Source organism: Monodon monoceros, unplaced genomic scaffold (genome assembly GCF_005190385.1).
Source record: "Monodon monoceros isolate NGI ecotype Baffin Bay Population unplaced genomic scaffold, NGI_Narwhal_1 Super_Scaffold_22, whole genome shotgun sequence".
Lineage (NCBI taxonomy): Eukaryota > Metazoa > Chordata > Mammalia > Artiodactyla > Monodontidae > Monodon > Monodon monoceros.
In genome coordinates, this window is record NW_021703779.1 from 126,279,408 (window position 1) to 126,296,444 (window position 17,037).

At 47.4% G+C, this 17,037-nt stretch overlaps 1 protein-coding gene across 1 annotated transcript; it reads left to right on the top strand.

Moving 5' to 3' along the window:
• Positions 1-583: 583 nt before the first annotated feature.
• Positions 584-16,056, top strand: GABRQ (gamma-aminobutyric acid type A receptor theta subunit). Its single transcript, XM_029239887.1, has 9 exons — positions 584-735; positions 2,787-2,875; positions 7,958-8,025; positions 9,607-9,827; positions 11,598-11,680; positions 12,231-12,368; positions 12,912-13,064; positions 14,254-14,497; positions 15,255-16,056. The coding sequence occupies exons 1-9, from the start codon at positions 584-586 to the stop codon at positions 16,054-16,056; spliced, it is 1,950 nt and encodes a 649-aa protein (XP_029095720.1).
• Positions 16,057-17,037: the final 981 nt, after the last annotated feature.

A 17,037-nucleotide genomic window follows, 5' to 3' on the forward strand; every position in this document is an offset into this window, starting at 1 on the left:
ATTTTTGCAGAGAGAAAGAGCAGGACCCACCGGGTGCCCTAGGTGCGGATGCATGCCCAGACCCCCTGCAGCCGATTCCCCTCCCCCTCCCCCGGGCCGGCCCCGCCCCTGTCTGTGTCTGTTGCTAGCAGGGGGACGACTGCAGAGGTCTGAAGGGGCGGGGAGCGGGCGGTGCGCTGGCTGCGGGCGGAGGCAAGAGCGCGCGCCTTTTTGTGTGGCTCCTGGCACCTGCTGGATTGGTTCTGCCAGTGCTACCGTCGGAGTGGGCGGAGTCAGCCGGGCGCCAGGCTGGGTGCCCAGTCGCAGCCTGGAGCGGCCGCAGACGGAGCGCACCTCACACCTGCTGGGCGCGTCCTGAGGGCGCTGCGTCGGGCAGAGGTACTGGAGGACTGCTCCCCCTGGGTTCTGGGCTCCGGTCCGAACCCCGCGCTCCCTGCTCCCCATACTCTCGCTACTGTCTCCTTAGAGGCGACTCCTAGCGACCCCCCAGCTCCCTCTCTCCCCGCACTGCCCACACCCCGTCCCTTTCCCCGGCGACTGACGGCAGTCTCTCGCGCTCTCCGACCCCCGGAGTGCCGTAGCCATGGGCATCCGTGGGATGCTGCGAGCCGCTGTGCTGCTGCTGCTCATCAGAACCTGGCTCGCGGAGGGCAACGACCTCAATCCCACCCCGAAGTTCCACTTCTTCGAGCTCTCCTCCACCGTGCCCGATGTCGTCCTGGACCTCTTCAACTGGTAAGCGGGAGCCACCAGCCTGGGCATGGCAGTGACAGGAGAGGATGGGCAGCCTCAGACCTCTTGGACGGAGCGGGCTGGGGAAGACTTGGACCCGGGCTCGCCGAGCCCTGGCGTGCGGGCCCTGCCTACAGGTCCCTGGAGGTTGGTGGGATGGGAGTGGCGGCCGCAGGGGGCCCTGTGCTTCAGCCCACCTGTTACTGCGGCGCCTGACCTAACAGAGCCCTGCGTGTGCCCAAACTGCAGCCCCGGGGGGTGGGGGGGAAAGATGCTCTCACCCCAAGGTCTGCCATCCATCCCCGGGGACCAAGGCCCCTAGTAGCTTTTCCCAGTCACGTCCTTTGGCACCTGTAGGATTGGGGGAAGGGGTTACAGGGTGATGAGAAATTCACAAAACATAGACAGCAGAGACACCTGTTTGAGTCCGGATTTTTTTCCTATTCCATGAGGTGCGTGCGTGTGTTCATGAATGCGTGTGTTGAGCAGTGAGGGACCTTTTCCGATGCTGCAGATAGAAATTATTGACTCAACCTCATCGTAGCCCAGACAGTGCGATCGGCGGCTGTATAGCATATAACCTTGTGGCCTGAGATGGGTGCATTTTTGTACTTGCTTCCTGTGAAAACATTTGAAGATTAGCTGTTTGATTTCAAGTTTGTTTGGGTCTGCAAATAACTGAAGAGATGTTAAACAGTCAGCCTTTACATGTAGATCACATGGAAATGTGTATTTGTGGTGGCCACAGATCCTGAGCGCTGGCATATGGATAATGTGTGTGTGGTCCTAAACAGGCAGAAATGCGTTGCTTTAATTCAGGAATCATTCATGTGCACACTTTGAAATTTTGTCATTAAAGATGATGAGAGTTTTTTTAAAGATGATTGAGAATAATTTTTTAAATGGCAAACCAGAAATGAACATGTATTAGGAAAAGGGGGCATAGTTGGGCAAGGTTCCAGCAGACAGCTCTGCAATGTCCTCAACCCAACATACCAAACTGCGCTAGTGAACACACACACACACACACACACACACACACACACACACGAGAGAGATTTGCAGAGGCTGACATTCCATAGTCAATGCATCAAAGATCCTAAGAGTCATAGTGATGCCCAGGGCCTATTCTCATTCACAAGCCCCTTTTGGGGAAAAGAGCCCCCCATGAAGGACTAGGTGAATTGGGAGGGCACATCAGAGACTTCTGGAAAGGCCAGCTCTCTGCAGGGTTGCACTGGGTCCATTTACATGTGCTCACCCAAGACATGTCTAGGCTGGAAGCACATGCTTAGCCAAAGAGATGCCTGCTCCAAGAATACATGTGTTTTTGAGGACAGCCCTGAACCCCAAGAATCAAAAATCGTGATTGATGAGGGTCATAAAACTCTGCTACATGAGCAAGGCTGTCTCTCTGTGTCATATGTAATATGCCAAGTCTTAGAAACAGAGGTGTACAAAAACAAGATTCACATAGACGTGACAACAAAATGCTGGCCTTAGCCTAGGTAGGGGAAATGTGACTGAGCTAGAGAACATAGACTGGTGGGATCAGCTCATGGGACTACTGAGGGTGAAAGATGACCTTTCCTGGGGCAATCAGGTGCCCCCAGAAAGAGGACTCCCACCAACCTGGAAAGCTGCATCCAGGCTGATGGTAAAGTGAGGCTCCTTAGGGGGCTGAAGTAATACATTATGTGAGGGCTCACACCTGCCCACACCCTCTTCTCTCCACTTCCCCTACAGTTTCCCCCCATCCCCCCAATTCTGCCTGGTAACAAGAATCCAGTCTTGAGGCCCCACCCTTTGGATAAAAGCTGGGGAGGAGGAGGGGGGAAGAGGAGTCTGCGTCGCTGCTGTGCTTCTGGCTGACTCACTGCAGGGATGGAGGGGAGCGGGGAGAGACGTGTACATGTATGACTGTATATGTCTGCATGTGTGCAGGAGGGAAGGCCCTGGCAAGTTGATGCTTAGGGTGCTCTTTGTTGTTTGTTTTCTGAGAAGCAGTGTGGCATTCACTGATGACCAATATTTACCAATGACTTCTCTTTCAGCAAAAATTGTGCAAATGAAGCTATGGTTCACAAGATTTTGGACAGGGTGCTGTCGAAATATGATGTCCGTCTGAGGCCCAATTTTGGAGGTAAGACACGTCCAGATACTAGAGCTGAGATACAACAAGCCAGCCCCACCCAGTGAGCTGACCAGGAGCAGTCCTCTAGACCGGACACTTGTGCCTCTCCAAACCCCACCTTCCCGACCCTGCAGAGACCTGTAGCAGAGCACTCCCAGGCCCCCAACCCACAGGCCTTTCACTCTGCCCCTGGAATTTCTCCCACTTCTCTGCCTTCTAATGCAAGAGGCCTCTGCCCCCTCCACACTCCTTTACAGTGGCACGGAGCCTGAAGCACACTCCCTGGGGTGGCTGGAGAAGCACTAATCACACCAGGTGTGCTTCTCATGCTAGAGTTTTCTGCTCCATCTATGGGGAGGACACGTGTTCCACCTGTGAACACATTCTTTGCACCCTGGGCACTTACTCCATTCAGCTGGCTTAAAACTAAGGGCATGGACTTCTCTGCCTAGTTTAATTCACCCACCTGGGTCCCAGGCACTTCTGCTTCTGCTCCCCCTCCCCAAGCCTTCAGTTCCTACCAAGTTCAGTTTATTCAACACACTGCAGTCAACATGATCTTTATTAATCCCACCTAACCACCTCAGGAACTTTTGATGGCTTTATTTAACTGCAAAATAAAATCTAAACTCCTTAGCCTAGCACTCAGATCTTAAACACAAAGGTGAGAAATGACAAGGAAACTGAAATACAAACCTCCAGGAAGCCAATACATCAATTTCTCCTCTTATTTCTGCCTAGCCTCACCTCCCCCTACCCCTGGCTTTGGAAAGGGCGACTGGCTTCCATCACACAGCTTTGAAGTAACAGGCAAACTTCCCTGACACCACAGAACAGGAATAGCATTCTCTGGCTGAGGGGACACCCAAGAAACCCAGACCAAGGACAGACAAGAGGAAGGGTGAATTAAATAGACATTAGTCACATTTTGGCTCAGAGGAAACAGAGAAAGAACTAAAAAGTTGGGCGGCTAAGTCAGAGAAAGCACTCTCCTTCCTGCAGGTGGTAGAATTAGACACCCAATCTAAAGGGTTAATAAATGCTAATATTCACATTTGTACCTATGAATAGAGGTCTTCTGAATACACAAAGCCTCCACCCTAAAGGGCACACAGCTGTTAGCACTTGCCTTTGTGCTAGACCACTGGGGGGCTCTGTGATTTGCTTAGGAAGCCCCCTTGAAAACCAAGTTGATCGCCCTATGCCCTAAGGTTTGGAGGTTGGACATTTGACCGGTATCCCATTGGCTGCTTTGCTTCCTCCGAGTGTGAGGGCAGAAGGCCGTGCTGTCCCTGGATCCAAGGTGAGTGTGCACTGGGGAGTGGGAGGCTGGAGTGGAGAGGGCAGAAGGTAAGTTCTTTCATTATAGAAATTCAGGTGTTAGGGCACAGCCAGCACTCCATTGCATGACACTGGTTTTGGACCAGTTGCACCAAGCAACAGTGGGTGTCAAGGGTGTAGCTGTTACATTTTCTCCATTCATTGTTTTCCTGTTTCTCAGCAAAGGCTAACCAACAGCCATTCAAGTATATCAAGCACGTTCTCCTTGCTGCTTCAGGTTGCCATCTCTGCAGGCATCCGGGGCTATGGGGACAAAACAGGGACAAGGACCACCCTCTGGGGATTGTCAGGTGTGGCTGGCCCATGGTATCTCCAAGGCACCTCACCACCATTTTTTGAGCTAACTTGGATTTGTTTACACCTGATGCCTAACCTCCTGGGTTACCTAAGCTTTATGGGCATGCAGACCTGGGGAGTATGGGAATAGCTGGGTCCCCAGTTTGGCCAAACAGTAGATGAAGGTGGGAGAGCAAGGACAACGCAGGACCTTCTAGCATTTAGACAGAAGGAGGAACTACAGACTCTAAGTCTGGGGCTGTTTTATTGGGTTGGGGGGAGGCAGTCAATTGGAGAGCTGGGCCAGGGGGTTTAGAGTTGGGGTAGCCCATGACTCCCACTAGACACAGAGTCAAATTTCCCTCTGTGTCTGAAGTGAAGTAGAGTTTCAGAGCTTAACACGCAGGCACACACGCCCCCCACATGCAGAGACATGACCTAACTGTGGTTGGGTTCAAATGGGAGACATTCCTTCCTTGAGAAGAGGAGGATGAAGAGGAGGAGGAGGGACCAGGGAAAGTTAACAAAGCTGCTTCTTTCTGAGCACGTGCTGCAGAAGGCAGGTCCCTAAGGCCTTTGCTTAGCCCATCACCTGGTATGACATAGGTGTGGAGTGAAGGAATAAATGGGACATCTTCATCATTCCTTCATTTACCTCCTCTTCCTCTGGTACTCTGATGGATGGGAGGGAGGAAGTAGAGTTGGGTAGCAAAGTTTCCAAGAGGGAGGGAAGTGATTACCCCCTCCCACTTTTTCTGCCTTCCTGAGTCCATCAGGAAGGACAGCGATGGGATATGGGACAGAGGCCATCACCCCCGAGATAGCATTTAGATACCTTACCTGGAAGCATCTTGTTCCTCTCTGTTATCCTTGTAAGGATGTGGGATATCTTAGCTAAGCTCTTGTTCTGACCACTACTAGCACATAAGATATTCCCTCCTAATTTAGGTGGATAAATTAGAAAAAGATCCCAGGTCTCCTTCCTCCAGGCCACAGTCCTGGGCCAAGACTCATGCCTTGGTGAGGGGAATGTGGACTGCACTTCAGTTCCCACTTGCCTCTTCAACTGGGAATCTTGGACAAAGCTGAGCCCTGGCACTTTAGGGTTCGGGTCCCCAGGATTCTGCTGTAAGTAATTGGATTGCCTGAGTGACACAGAATGGTCTAGGATTATAAGTTTGACACTAGAGTGAGGTAGTTGAGGGGATGACTGCCTGGCCCTTCTGGGGCTTGTTGCCTGCGTAACACAGCCTCCATCCTCATCTAAACGCATGTGGGGAGCCTGAAAGGCTGTAATAAAAAAACTGCCTTTCTAGAAACCCCTGTCACTACATAGCGATCATTCACAATAGCTGTGAATGCTATGCCTTCACATAGAGGCCCATTTACTTCTCAGCTGCCATTCATACGTGGATTCCCAATAGCACTTTGCAGCTCAGCTTCTAGGTAGCCAGCCTGCAGTGAAGCCAGCAGGCTGAATTGGAAGCGTCACACATGTTTCCATAACAGCTATGTGATGTAATACACATAGAATAATGGCTTAGCTGTGAGGCCCGGTGAAGAGTTTTGAGTCAATGAGGAAACAATTAAAATGTATTTTTCCACAGTACTTTATAGTCTAGTACATATTTGCACATCCATTATCACATTTGAACGGGCAGCACTAACACCTAGTCCTGAAAAAGAAAGCCAGGAGGCAGAAACAGACACACACACACACACACACACACACACACGCACACATGCACATGTACACGCACAAATTCAATCACAGTTACATATTAACACACACAAACACCCTCACCCATGTACTCACTCACATGAACACACAAATTCACTCACACACATATACACCCTCACATACACTAACACACATGCTCACACATTTGCATACACACATGAACATGTTCATACATTCATTCTCACACAAACGTGCTCACATACACAAACACACTCACAAATTCATTCGAACACACCCACATACATCCACATGCTCATGCATTCACTTATACTTGCACACAAACATCCTCAGATATACAAACACAAATTCACTCACACACATAGACACACACACTCACACATGCTTTGTCATTCACACACATGAACATACCCACATGTTCACTCACACATGCACACATATACAAACATGTCTACATATTTACCAACTCAGAAACACACGCACCTGAACATGCTCACACATTCACTCATACCTGTATAGTGACATGCTAACACACATGGATATGCTCATGGGTTCACTTGCACATCAGCATGATCACACACTCACTCAAACACACACATTCAGCCACACACACATGGACAAGTTCACAGATTTTCTCAAGCACATAAACATGCTTACATACACTCACACTTACACACTCACAGTTATAAGTGTGATGGGTGTGAGTGTAGAAGTGTAATCATTTATCACACTTATCACTTGCATGTGAACAAGGTCACACACACAAATACATTCATATATTCACACAATGAACTTGCTCACTCACACATACATACACCCATAAGTTCATTTACATTCCCAAACACAACTTTACACGCACAAACATAATCATGCATTCACTTACACATGGACATGCTCACAAATACACTAAGTGAACAGCCTCACGCAAATAACCTACATATTCACTCCCACACAATACACTCAAATACACACACATGCTGACACATTCATTCACCCAGAAATGTGCTCACACATTCACTTATACAGAAACATGCTCACATACATGAAAACACTCACAAATTCACTCACACACATACAAACAAGGTTACAAACACACCCATGTTCACACATTCCCTTGCACATTAACAAGCTCACATACACTCACACAGTCACACATTCTCTCATACATGATCACGCAAACACATTAACTCATAATTCACTCCCACACAACACACTCAACTATACAAACATGCTCAAATACACTCATGTGCACACTGACACATTCACCTGCACATGAATACATGCACAGATTTACTCAGGTATGTGAACATGCTCACATACACTCATGCACACAGCTCATGCATTCATTCACACAAAAGCACACGTTCGTTCCCACATGGACACATTCACATGAACTCACACAAATATGCTCATGCACACCACAGATCTTGTTTTGGGGCTCATTTCTCTTAAGTTTTTTATCAAGAAAACGTTTAGAAAAAGAGTGCTTCATTGCCTTATTTTTCTCTTCATTTTGGCCTGACTCTTTCTTTTCAGCATATTGTGAGCCAGGCCCTACTCTAAGTGCTTGGCTTGCATTAACTATGAGATAAGTGCTATCATTATCCCCATTTTACTCATGAGGAAACTAAGCTCAGAGAGGTTAGGTAGCTTATTCAAGGTCACATAGCTAGTAAGTGCCAAAATGGGGTTCAAACTTCAGGCAGTCTGGCTCCTGAGTCCATGTTTTACCCTTTTTCCTACACTGCATGTAATAGTGTCTTCCTGTATTGTAGGTGCCCCTGTGCCAGTGGGAGTATCTATCTATGTCTCCAGTATTGAACAGATCTCAGAAATGACTATGGTAAGTGTGTCAGCTCCAGCCATGAGACAAGGAGCAGGGTCATAAGCCTGTTGTTCTGACCTGCAGCAGAGGCCACATGGAGGGCACAGTAGGTTTTGGAAACTACAGCCACCTGAAATTAAAAATAAATAAATCTAGATGTATTACAGACATTAAAGTGAAAGGCTTATGATGGTTTTGAAATATAATATAGGATATTCTTTTAGTGTCTTTGAGATAGGTAAGGACTTTAAAAAAATGACACAGAAAACACAAACTATAAAAATAAATACTGGTAACTAAACTATATTAATATTCTCTTTAGCCAAAACTTCTGGCACTTCTGTTTTGCAAAATAAAAAAGCAAAGTGAGCATGACAAGTTTGAAAGGATAGTTCAGATTGGACTAAAATATTTGCAACACAAAAGACTGGTATTGAAAATACACATAATTCCTGTGAATTAATAAGAATATTTTTATTTTTTTAACATCATTATTGGAGTATAACTGCTTTACAATGTTGAGTTAGTTTCTGCTTTATAACAAAGTGAATCAGTTATACATATACATATGTTCCCATATCTCTTGCATCTCCCTCCCTCCCACCCTCCCTATCCCACCCCTCTAGGTGGTCACAGAGCACTGATCTGATCTCCCTGTGCTATAAGGCTGCTTCCCACTAGCTATCTATTTTACGTTTGGTAGTGTACATATGTCCATGTCACTCTCACAGAGTGAGAGTGAGAAGAATATTTTTAAAGCAATAGAAAAATGATCAGAAAATTTAAACAAGAACTTCACTTTTGTGAAGAAAACCAAGTAGCAGATAAACTTATGAAAATATGCTTGACTTTATTATTAATCAGTGAAATGCAAAATAAGACCACAGTGAGAACCCATTACATATCCACCAGACTAGCAAAAAGTCAAAAGTCAGACAGTACCAATGTTGGTAAGGCAGGAGCATTGGGAGCTCTTATCTGCACTTTATAGGGGTATAAACTGGAACTTTTGCTTTATAGTTTTTATTTCATTGCGATTTTGATGTGTATGGTGTCATCACATAATAATACACATAGTATATTCATATAAGGGAATAGTATCCAACAATGCAAGTGAACAAATTTTAATTACACACATCGACCTGAGCAAACACACAAACATAATGTTGAGTGAAAGAAGCAACTTATGAATACATAGAGTGTGATTCCATTCAGAAAAAAATTTTAAATAAGTCCAACTAAGCAATATGTTTCTTAGAAATACATAGACAATAAAACTTAAGAAAACATAAAGAAAAAATGGAAAAAGCAAGGGATTATTATCATTAAAATCTAAGATAATGGTTACTGCTGGGAGGTGTGGGACATATGTTCTGCAAGAGACACGTTGAAGATTGATAGTTATTGGGAACATTCTATTTCTTAACCTGAATTTTAATTTTATGGGGCTCGTTTTATTATTCGTAACATTGAACATTCTTACGTATGTTTCGTTACGCATCTATATTTAGGATGTATTTCATACACCTGCATACACACACTGAGGACAGAAAGCTGGGCAACCTCACTTACAACTAGGATTTACCTTTCTTTCCTCAGGACTATACTATTACAATGTTTTTTCATCAGACCTGGAAAGATACACGTTTAGCATACTATGAGACCAATCTGAACCTGACCCTGGACTATCAGATGCTTGAGAAGTTGTGGGTCCCTGACTGCTACTTTCTAAATAGCAAGGATGCTTTTGTGCATGATGTGACTGTAGAAAATCGCGTGTTTCAGCTTCAGCCAGATGGAACGGTGCGGTATGGCATCCGGTGAGTTCTCCCAGGGACCTGGGGGTCACCATGACAGCCTACCTTCTTCCCACTAATTATCCCATGAACACACTCCAAGGGACACACAGAGGAGCCCACTGCTTTCCAAATCTCTCTTTCACTGCCCCCCTCACTCAGTAGTCAAAGTGGAACCTTCAGAGTTTCCCACAGCCATCCTTGGCTGTCCTGTCCCCACACCTTGCCTTATGCTGTTGCTTCTGTCTGGAATGACCCGTTCCTCTTTCCACGAGTCTGAAGCTTTCCTATCCTTCAATCCCTAATTCAAATGCCCTCTTTGTCAAGAAATCATCTTTGATACTCTCAACTGGAAGAGCTCTCCCTTTGCCTTAGCATTGAATGTATATTCTGTTATTTATTTGTGTCTTTTCTCTCCCATGCAGTGAAGGAGGGGGACTGGTCTCTGCCATTGATCATATATTCAACATGCAGGGGACCCAAGGGTGCGCAGTGTGCGTATATTGCCTATGGCTTTGTACAAACAGAATGTGTGCACACTGGAGCTCCTCACTGGCATATTTATAGCATAGCAGACAGTCACCAAAGCCCTCCGCACAGCCTCATCTCTTACAAACCGTCTCTTAAGACAAGCATGAGACATAAATTTAGCTCAGAAAATGTCTCCAAGAGGGAACTACTAGGGTACAGCTCTTTCTCTGCGGTTCTCTTGCTGAATCCCTTTGTTTCCCTCTTCTTTCTCCATCCACTTTCCCATGGACCCAGACACTGGAGTCAGAGAACAACAAAGCTTACAGGGAACAGGTCACTGGTCACAAAGGGGGCCTCAGATGATTAATGTTCATGTAGAATTCACAGAAAGGAGATAACTACACACACACACACACACACACACTACCCACTGTACAAAATGGAAATCACTTCAAGAGTTGAAAGGGACAAGGGTGGTATCAGCAACTGGGAAAGGCAGGACAAGGAAGGGGCCAGAGCTTCCCAGCTGGGGCTGCAAAGAACTTTTCTAATTATCCTCTTCCCCATTGTTCACTTCTCCCACTTCCCCAGGTCTTCCAAGATCCCTCCTCAGATTCCTCTCTTGGACCTACCACATGACAACTTGAAGCCCCATTCCATAGCTCACCTCAGATATATTAATCCCTCCTATCCATTTATACCCACTGGCATTTTGCTAAGCCCCAGTACCCTCATAAGCAATGCACAGAGATGGGATTGCTGCCGGAGCAGCTCCCATGGCCAAAGGTAGGCCAGGGCCACTGCCCACATCGGTACCCGCACACCACACACAGGCACTCCACATCAGATCTGGTGTTTCAGCTGCTTCAGTGTAGCGGTTTCCTCCTGACAGCTTTGCTGCTCCTTCAGCAAGAAAGTCCTCTTTCTGCCTCTGCATTCAGTTTCCTCAAGGACCCTTCCCATTCTGACACCCTGAGGCTTCCTGACATGCCATGTATCTGTTGTCATCTGTGTAAGTCCTACCAGACTTTTGGGTGTCTTTGTCACATACAAATTCCCTCTCTCCTCCTTACACAACTGCAACTCATCTTTCCTCTAGGAGGGAAGGAAGCGTGCGGGGCGGGGGCGGGGTGGGGGAGGAGAAAGAAGGAAAGAAGAAAGGGAGGGAAGGAGGACCCAGCTCTAATGTGACCAGTGTGGGAAGGTGTTAGGTGGGTCAGTCCTTGGGGTGCCTCTCCCCACCCCACCCCTTCAGTTTTCTCAGGAACAGTTACTTGCCTGGGCTTGACTCACTTTTCTCTTCCTTTTGCTTTTCCTTTGCAGGCTCACCACCACAGCATCTTGTTCCATGAATCTGCAAAAATTCCCTCTGGACAAGCAGACCTGCAAGCTGGAGGTGGAGAGCTGTACGTATGTCTCCCAAGGCCCCTTTTTTCCCTACCCAGGGTTGGGGCCGTGACAAAGCCAAAGGCAAACTTGACAGTGAGAGGGCCTGCATATCTCCCCTACTCCCTCCCTCCCCCATTTCTCTCTCTCCCAGGTAGATAGATGATAGATAGATAGATAGATAGATAGATAGATAGATAGATAGATAGATAGAGACAGAAAGACAGAGAGACAGACAGAGAGGGGTATATATACATATGGTATCAAGGAGAAGGTGGCCTTTAGGCTATAAAGAGTCCCATAGGGAAATGTGCCTAGCTATGGGAAAATTGTGCACAAGCTAATGGGTAGGAGCATATCTCTTTGCTGTGCTTTCCTTCCTGGATAAGAAACTTCAAACTGAGAGTTCTCTTTCCATGTGACCCCCTTCCTTATGCTCAGACCCACAAAACACAAAGGTACCCCAATATTGCAGGTTCCAACTACCCTTTGGTTTTCACAAGCTCCTCTGGTGTGAAATCTGCCTATGGCTGCTTTCTGAGATTAACTCTGTTTCCTTCCCCCTCCTAGATGGCTACACAGTTGAAGACATCCTATTATACTGGGAAGGCAATGGGAATGCCATCCAGGGTACTGAGAAGCTGCACATCCCTCAGTTCAGTTTCCTAGGAAAGACGATGACTAGCAAAGAGGTGTTTTTCTACACAGGTGGGTCTGACCCCCTCCTTCTCTCCTATCTCCTGTCTCTTTTGTACACTAGGAAACTCCTGGTGACCTCTGCCTTTGACCTCTAGACTCTCTTCTTCCTTCTTTCCTATTCCCTTCTTGTTCTGGACACCTTCCAAAGCCCCCTTCATAAAGTCCCAATGGCTTACCCTCTGCCAATGAGGAAATGTGTGTGGAAGCAGTTGGCCAGGTTTGACACTCCACAGGCCTCCTTCCAGGGCCAGCCTCTCCCCTTCCATCTGTTGTAGCTTTGAAATATCTCATGTCTTTCCCATTTCAACTTCAGTTGACATGGAGAAAGTGAGGAAGGAAGGAAGAGATAGCAGACTTGCTACGCCATATGGGCCTGCTGACACATGCCATTGTCACTGGCCTTAAGGCAGCAAATGGAGTCAGGTCTACATACTGCCCAGACTGTAATATTAGAGGCTGAACTGGCCATTGGTTTCCCCTCCACCATCGTGTACTTTACTCGGAAAATCCCCTCAGCCCTACCACCCTAATACCAGTATGTCTACCTGCCAGGTTCCTATGTGCGCCTGATAGTGAGGTTCCTGGTCAAGAGGGAAGTCACCAGCTACCTTGTGCAGATCTATTGGCCTACTGTCCTCACCACTGTTGTTTCCTGGATATCATTTTGGATGAACTATGAATCCTCTGCAGCCAGGGTGACAGTAGGTAGGTCCTGTTCCCATCCCAGGAAGGAACTTGGGTTGTCTTGCTCAGAAAAAAGTTGAAAGTAAGGAACAGTGTGTGACTGTACAGGCAAGGAAACAAGATGGGACCTAACAGGCACACTACAGGTGCCCAGCCAATCCACAGCAGAGAGACCAACATTGGAGACAGATGTGAAAAAAACATCAGGGTTGGGATCTTGGTATGTTGGGTCCAAAGTACCAGAATTCATTATTTGCTGGATACATAAATGAATGGACAAGTCACAAATTTAGATCAGAAATGCAACACAATAAACATTGATTAAGCAACATATCAAAATGCCCAATTAGGCAGCAGAGGGCTTCTAGATGAGCTGCTCCTGGCAAGTGTCTAATGGAATGCTGAGACAAATGCTATCAGAGTCCAGAGGAGGAAATGACCCAGGTCTTATTGGCTAAAACTGCACCAAGAAAGTATTGCTCAAACTGGGTTTTGAGGACTTCCAGGAGGGTGCCTGGAGCACAAGCTGGGGAAGTGGGGAGAGTAGCAGAAAGACAGCTTGGGCTGACTTGGGAAGAACTTGAAATTCCATTTTAAGCAGTTGGAACTTCATGTATAAGCAATGGGGAGCATCAAAGGCTTTTGAGCAGTACTAAGGAGGGGCCTAAAGAGATCAGCTCCCAAATTTATTTGGTCCCACTCTGCAGAATGCCTGTGTATCCCAGACCCTGGTCTGCTTTCTCCTTCACCATCTTTGGGGCAGACTTTTCAGCCTCCTTCTTTAGAAGCACACACTAGGCTAAACCTTTATATTTATGTAATATTTTAGGGGTCACAAAACTTTCTGAGGGATGGACTACAGGAAAGCTTACATACTAGCAGGCAAAGGGGGAAAGGACCATCATAGGGCAAAACGGGGCTGGACATGTAAATCACTATGAAGCCATGGCTGGAGATTTTTGACTTGATCCTAAGAGCAATGGGAAATCACTAAACTATTGAAGTACATGATGGGTGTAAAGATGGGGGAGGAGAAGCAAAGATAGCAATTGAGCCAGGGCCCTAAGCCTGGTAAGCTGAAGGCCTTTTGCTGAGGGCCCTCTCAATCTCAGAGATGGCCTTTGCTCCCTTCCAGTGGGGTGTGGGCCTGATGGCTTGCCAAGAACTTCAGCCACCTGAGGGGACTAACCCTGTGCTATGTTGTTTATAGGTTTGACTTCAATGCTCATCCTGAATGCCATCAACTCACATCTACGGAATAAACTCCCCCAATTTTCCTGTATCAAGGCCATTGACATCTATATGGTCGTATGCTTCTTCTTTGTGTTCCTGTCCTTGCTAGAATATGTCTACATCAACTATGTTTTCTACAGCCGAAGAGGACCTCAGCGCTCTCAGAGGCAACTCAGAAGAGCCCAAAGAGTCATGACCCGCTACCGCTACCAAGAAGCGATGCAGGTTTGGCTTTTTGACTGATAATCTGCTTTCCTTGAGCACTTCTTAAACCTAAGATTAGCACTTGACCCTTTCAAATTTCTTAGCTCCTTTAATCCTCATACAACACACACACACACGCGCACACATGCACGCACACACACACACGCACATGCACACACACGCACACACACACGCACTCCAGGTAAGAAAGAAGTAGAACAATTTATCATCACTCCTTTATAGGTTGAGTCATTGTCCAAGGTCATAAGTGGCAGAGCTATAGATTTCCCAAGACCTTTGGGCTTCAAATCCAGTCTACTTAGCATGCCTCCAGTGGCAGGCAATGGAGCCAGAGGGAAAGGGAACACAGGGAAGCTGAAAGGAAGAGACACCAGAGAGGCTGACCTAACCCTCCTTCCTTTACTCTTTTGACTCCGAAAGCCATGCTGAGCATTTTGCTGCTGGCAGTACGTTAATGTCCCTCCTTTACAGGGAACTTACCCCCACCTACCTGAGGAGGTCTTGCCTCTGTCCACTACACAGCACTCCAGAGGGAGCAGCTGCCCCAGAGGGGCAAGAGCCATGAACTTCCCTTGCATGCAAACAGCCTCTCGGTCCTGTTCCTCAGCACCTTGCGCACAAGAGACCCCAGGAAGAAGAGGTGGCTTTCTCAGTGGAAGAGCCCATCAGTCATGTTACAAGTGCTCATGAGGAAAGTCCCCCCCCCCCACACTCCCTAAAAGTGATTGTACATGCAGTATTCGACCTCATGAGTCTATCCACTGTCTCCTTAAAGGATGACCAGTTGCACGTAGAAGATGAAAATGGCTCTCCTCCCTCCAGACGGGTGTGGGCTGGCCTAGCAAGCCCAGAAAGCCTCGGCTCTCTAGCCTCCATCTCAGAGCAGGCACCTCTGGCCTCCTCAGAAAGCTTCAGCTCACTGTCTTCTCTCTCGGACCAGTCCTGGCTGGCCACTGCAGAAAGCCTGAGTGACCTCCCATCCACCTCAGAGCAGGCCATGCCCAGCTATGGCATTCGCGTTAATGATATTGATATTGATGACAGTGTTATTCCTACTGAAATCCGCAACTGTGCAGAGGCCCATGGCCGTGCTGAGACCTGTGACCCAGAAGACCCTGAAGAGAGCTCCAACTCCGATGAGAGCCAAGACCATGGCCCCAGTAGGAAGCATCTGCTTGTCCACAGCCAGAGGTGTGTGCAAGAAGCAAACTACAACCTTGAGGAGATCCATAGCACCCTTCATGACATTTGTAGCTTGCCTGATGACGTCAGAGTTGAGAGTGGCTACCTTGACCTTGAGAAGCAACTCAAGTATAATGTTGACAGTACCTGGAGCCTTTATGGTAATGTTATGGGTTTTGATCCAGACAAGAACACTAACTCGGAGTCTGATGACAGTTCCCCCACAAGCCCTGGGTGCTCCTTCAGTAAAGGGTTCTCTTCCAAGCTCTTTCACCCTGACTACATCCCTAAGGTCGACCAGTGCTCCCGGCTCCTCTTCCCTCTTGCCTTTGTGGTGTTCAACATTGTTTACTGGGTGTACCATATGTATTAGTTCCATAGTGTCCCAGAGTGACACTATGCTCCTTTCATAGTTCCTTTTGGTTCTGTTTTACCTTCTTTTCTTTTTTCGTTCTACTTTGTGGTTATTTGGGCAGTTGAATCAGTTCCACCTTTCTCTTTACAAACATGAGGTGGGGAGTAGTTGGAAAGGTTGTGTTCTGGCTGGAAGTAAAGGGATTGAGGTGGAGTTGGAGGTAAATAGCACGTTGATTTCCCTTTTCTTCCGAATACTATCACATTTTCAAAGCCTTCTAACACCTAATAAGCACAGAAAAGCCCCCTGGAAATGGAAATGTTTAGAAGATAGAGAGGAGCCAGACTGGGGGACAGAAAGGATCCAAGCCCTGTACACAAAAACATTTCTGGGGGCTTTTCTGTCCCACTAAAGTGTTGAGTTTTCTTTTTCATTACCTTTTTCTTCTGGTTTTTTTTTTCCCCCCTCCTAGGGATTACGGTCCTTGCTCACCCTCTGCTTAGGGTTTTACAGGAGAAAGCCAGACTGGGTTGGGGAAGGGCTAGCCATCTCTTGCAAATGCAGGTGGCTGGCTTTGGGGAACTTGGGGGATTTTGAAAGTGCCTTCCCCCCACTATTTTTGTTTTTTTCTTGCGGTACGCAGGCCTCTCACTGTCGTGGCCTCTCCCGTTGCGGAGCACAGGCTCCAGATGCGCAGGCTCAGCGGCCATGGCTCACGGGCCCAGCCGCTCCGCGGCATGTGGGATTTTCCCGGACCGGGGCACGAACCCGTGTCCCCTGCATCGGCAGGCGGACTCTCAACCACTGTGCCACCAGGGAAGCCCTCCCCCACTATTTTTTCTGTTGTATTTTGAGTGTGGTGTTGTGGTGCGGGTTTGGGAATGGAATGTGGGTGGGTGGGTAGGGGTGCTGAGTGAAATGTCAGGGTAAATGAGAGAGCATGTTCCCAGCAGGAGCTCGCAGAGGGTGAATGATGTTGGGTTGGAGATTACTCAGATT

Excerpts from the sequence above, each read along its gene's own strand:
- GABRQ (XM_029239887.1), top strand. The coding sequence starts at position 584 with ATGGGCATCCGTGGGATGCTGCGAGCCGCTGTGCTGCTGCTGCTCATC. Across the intron at positions 736-2,786 it reads GTCCTGGACCTCTTCAACTG|CAAAAATTGTGCAAATGAAG; the intron begins GTAAGCGGGAGC and ends CTTCTCTTTCAG. Across the intron at positions 13,065-14,253 it reads TGCAGCCAGGGTGACAGTAG|GTTTGACTTCAATGCTCATC; the intron begins GTAGGTCCTGTT and ends TGTTGTTTATAG.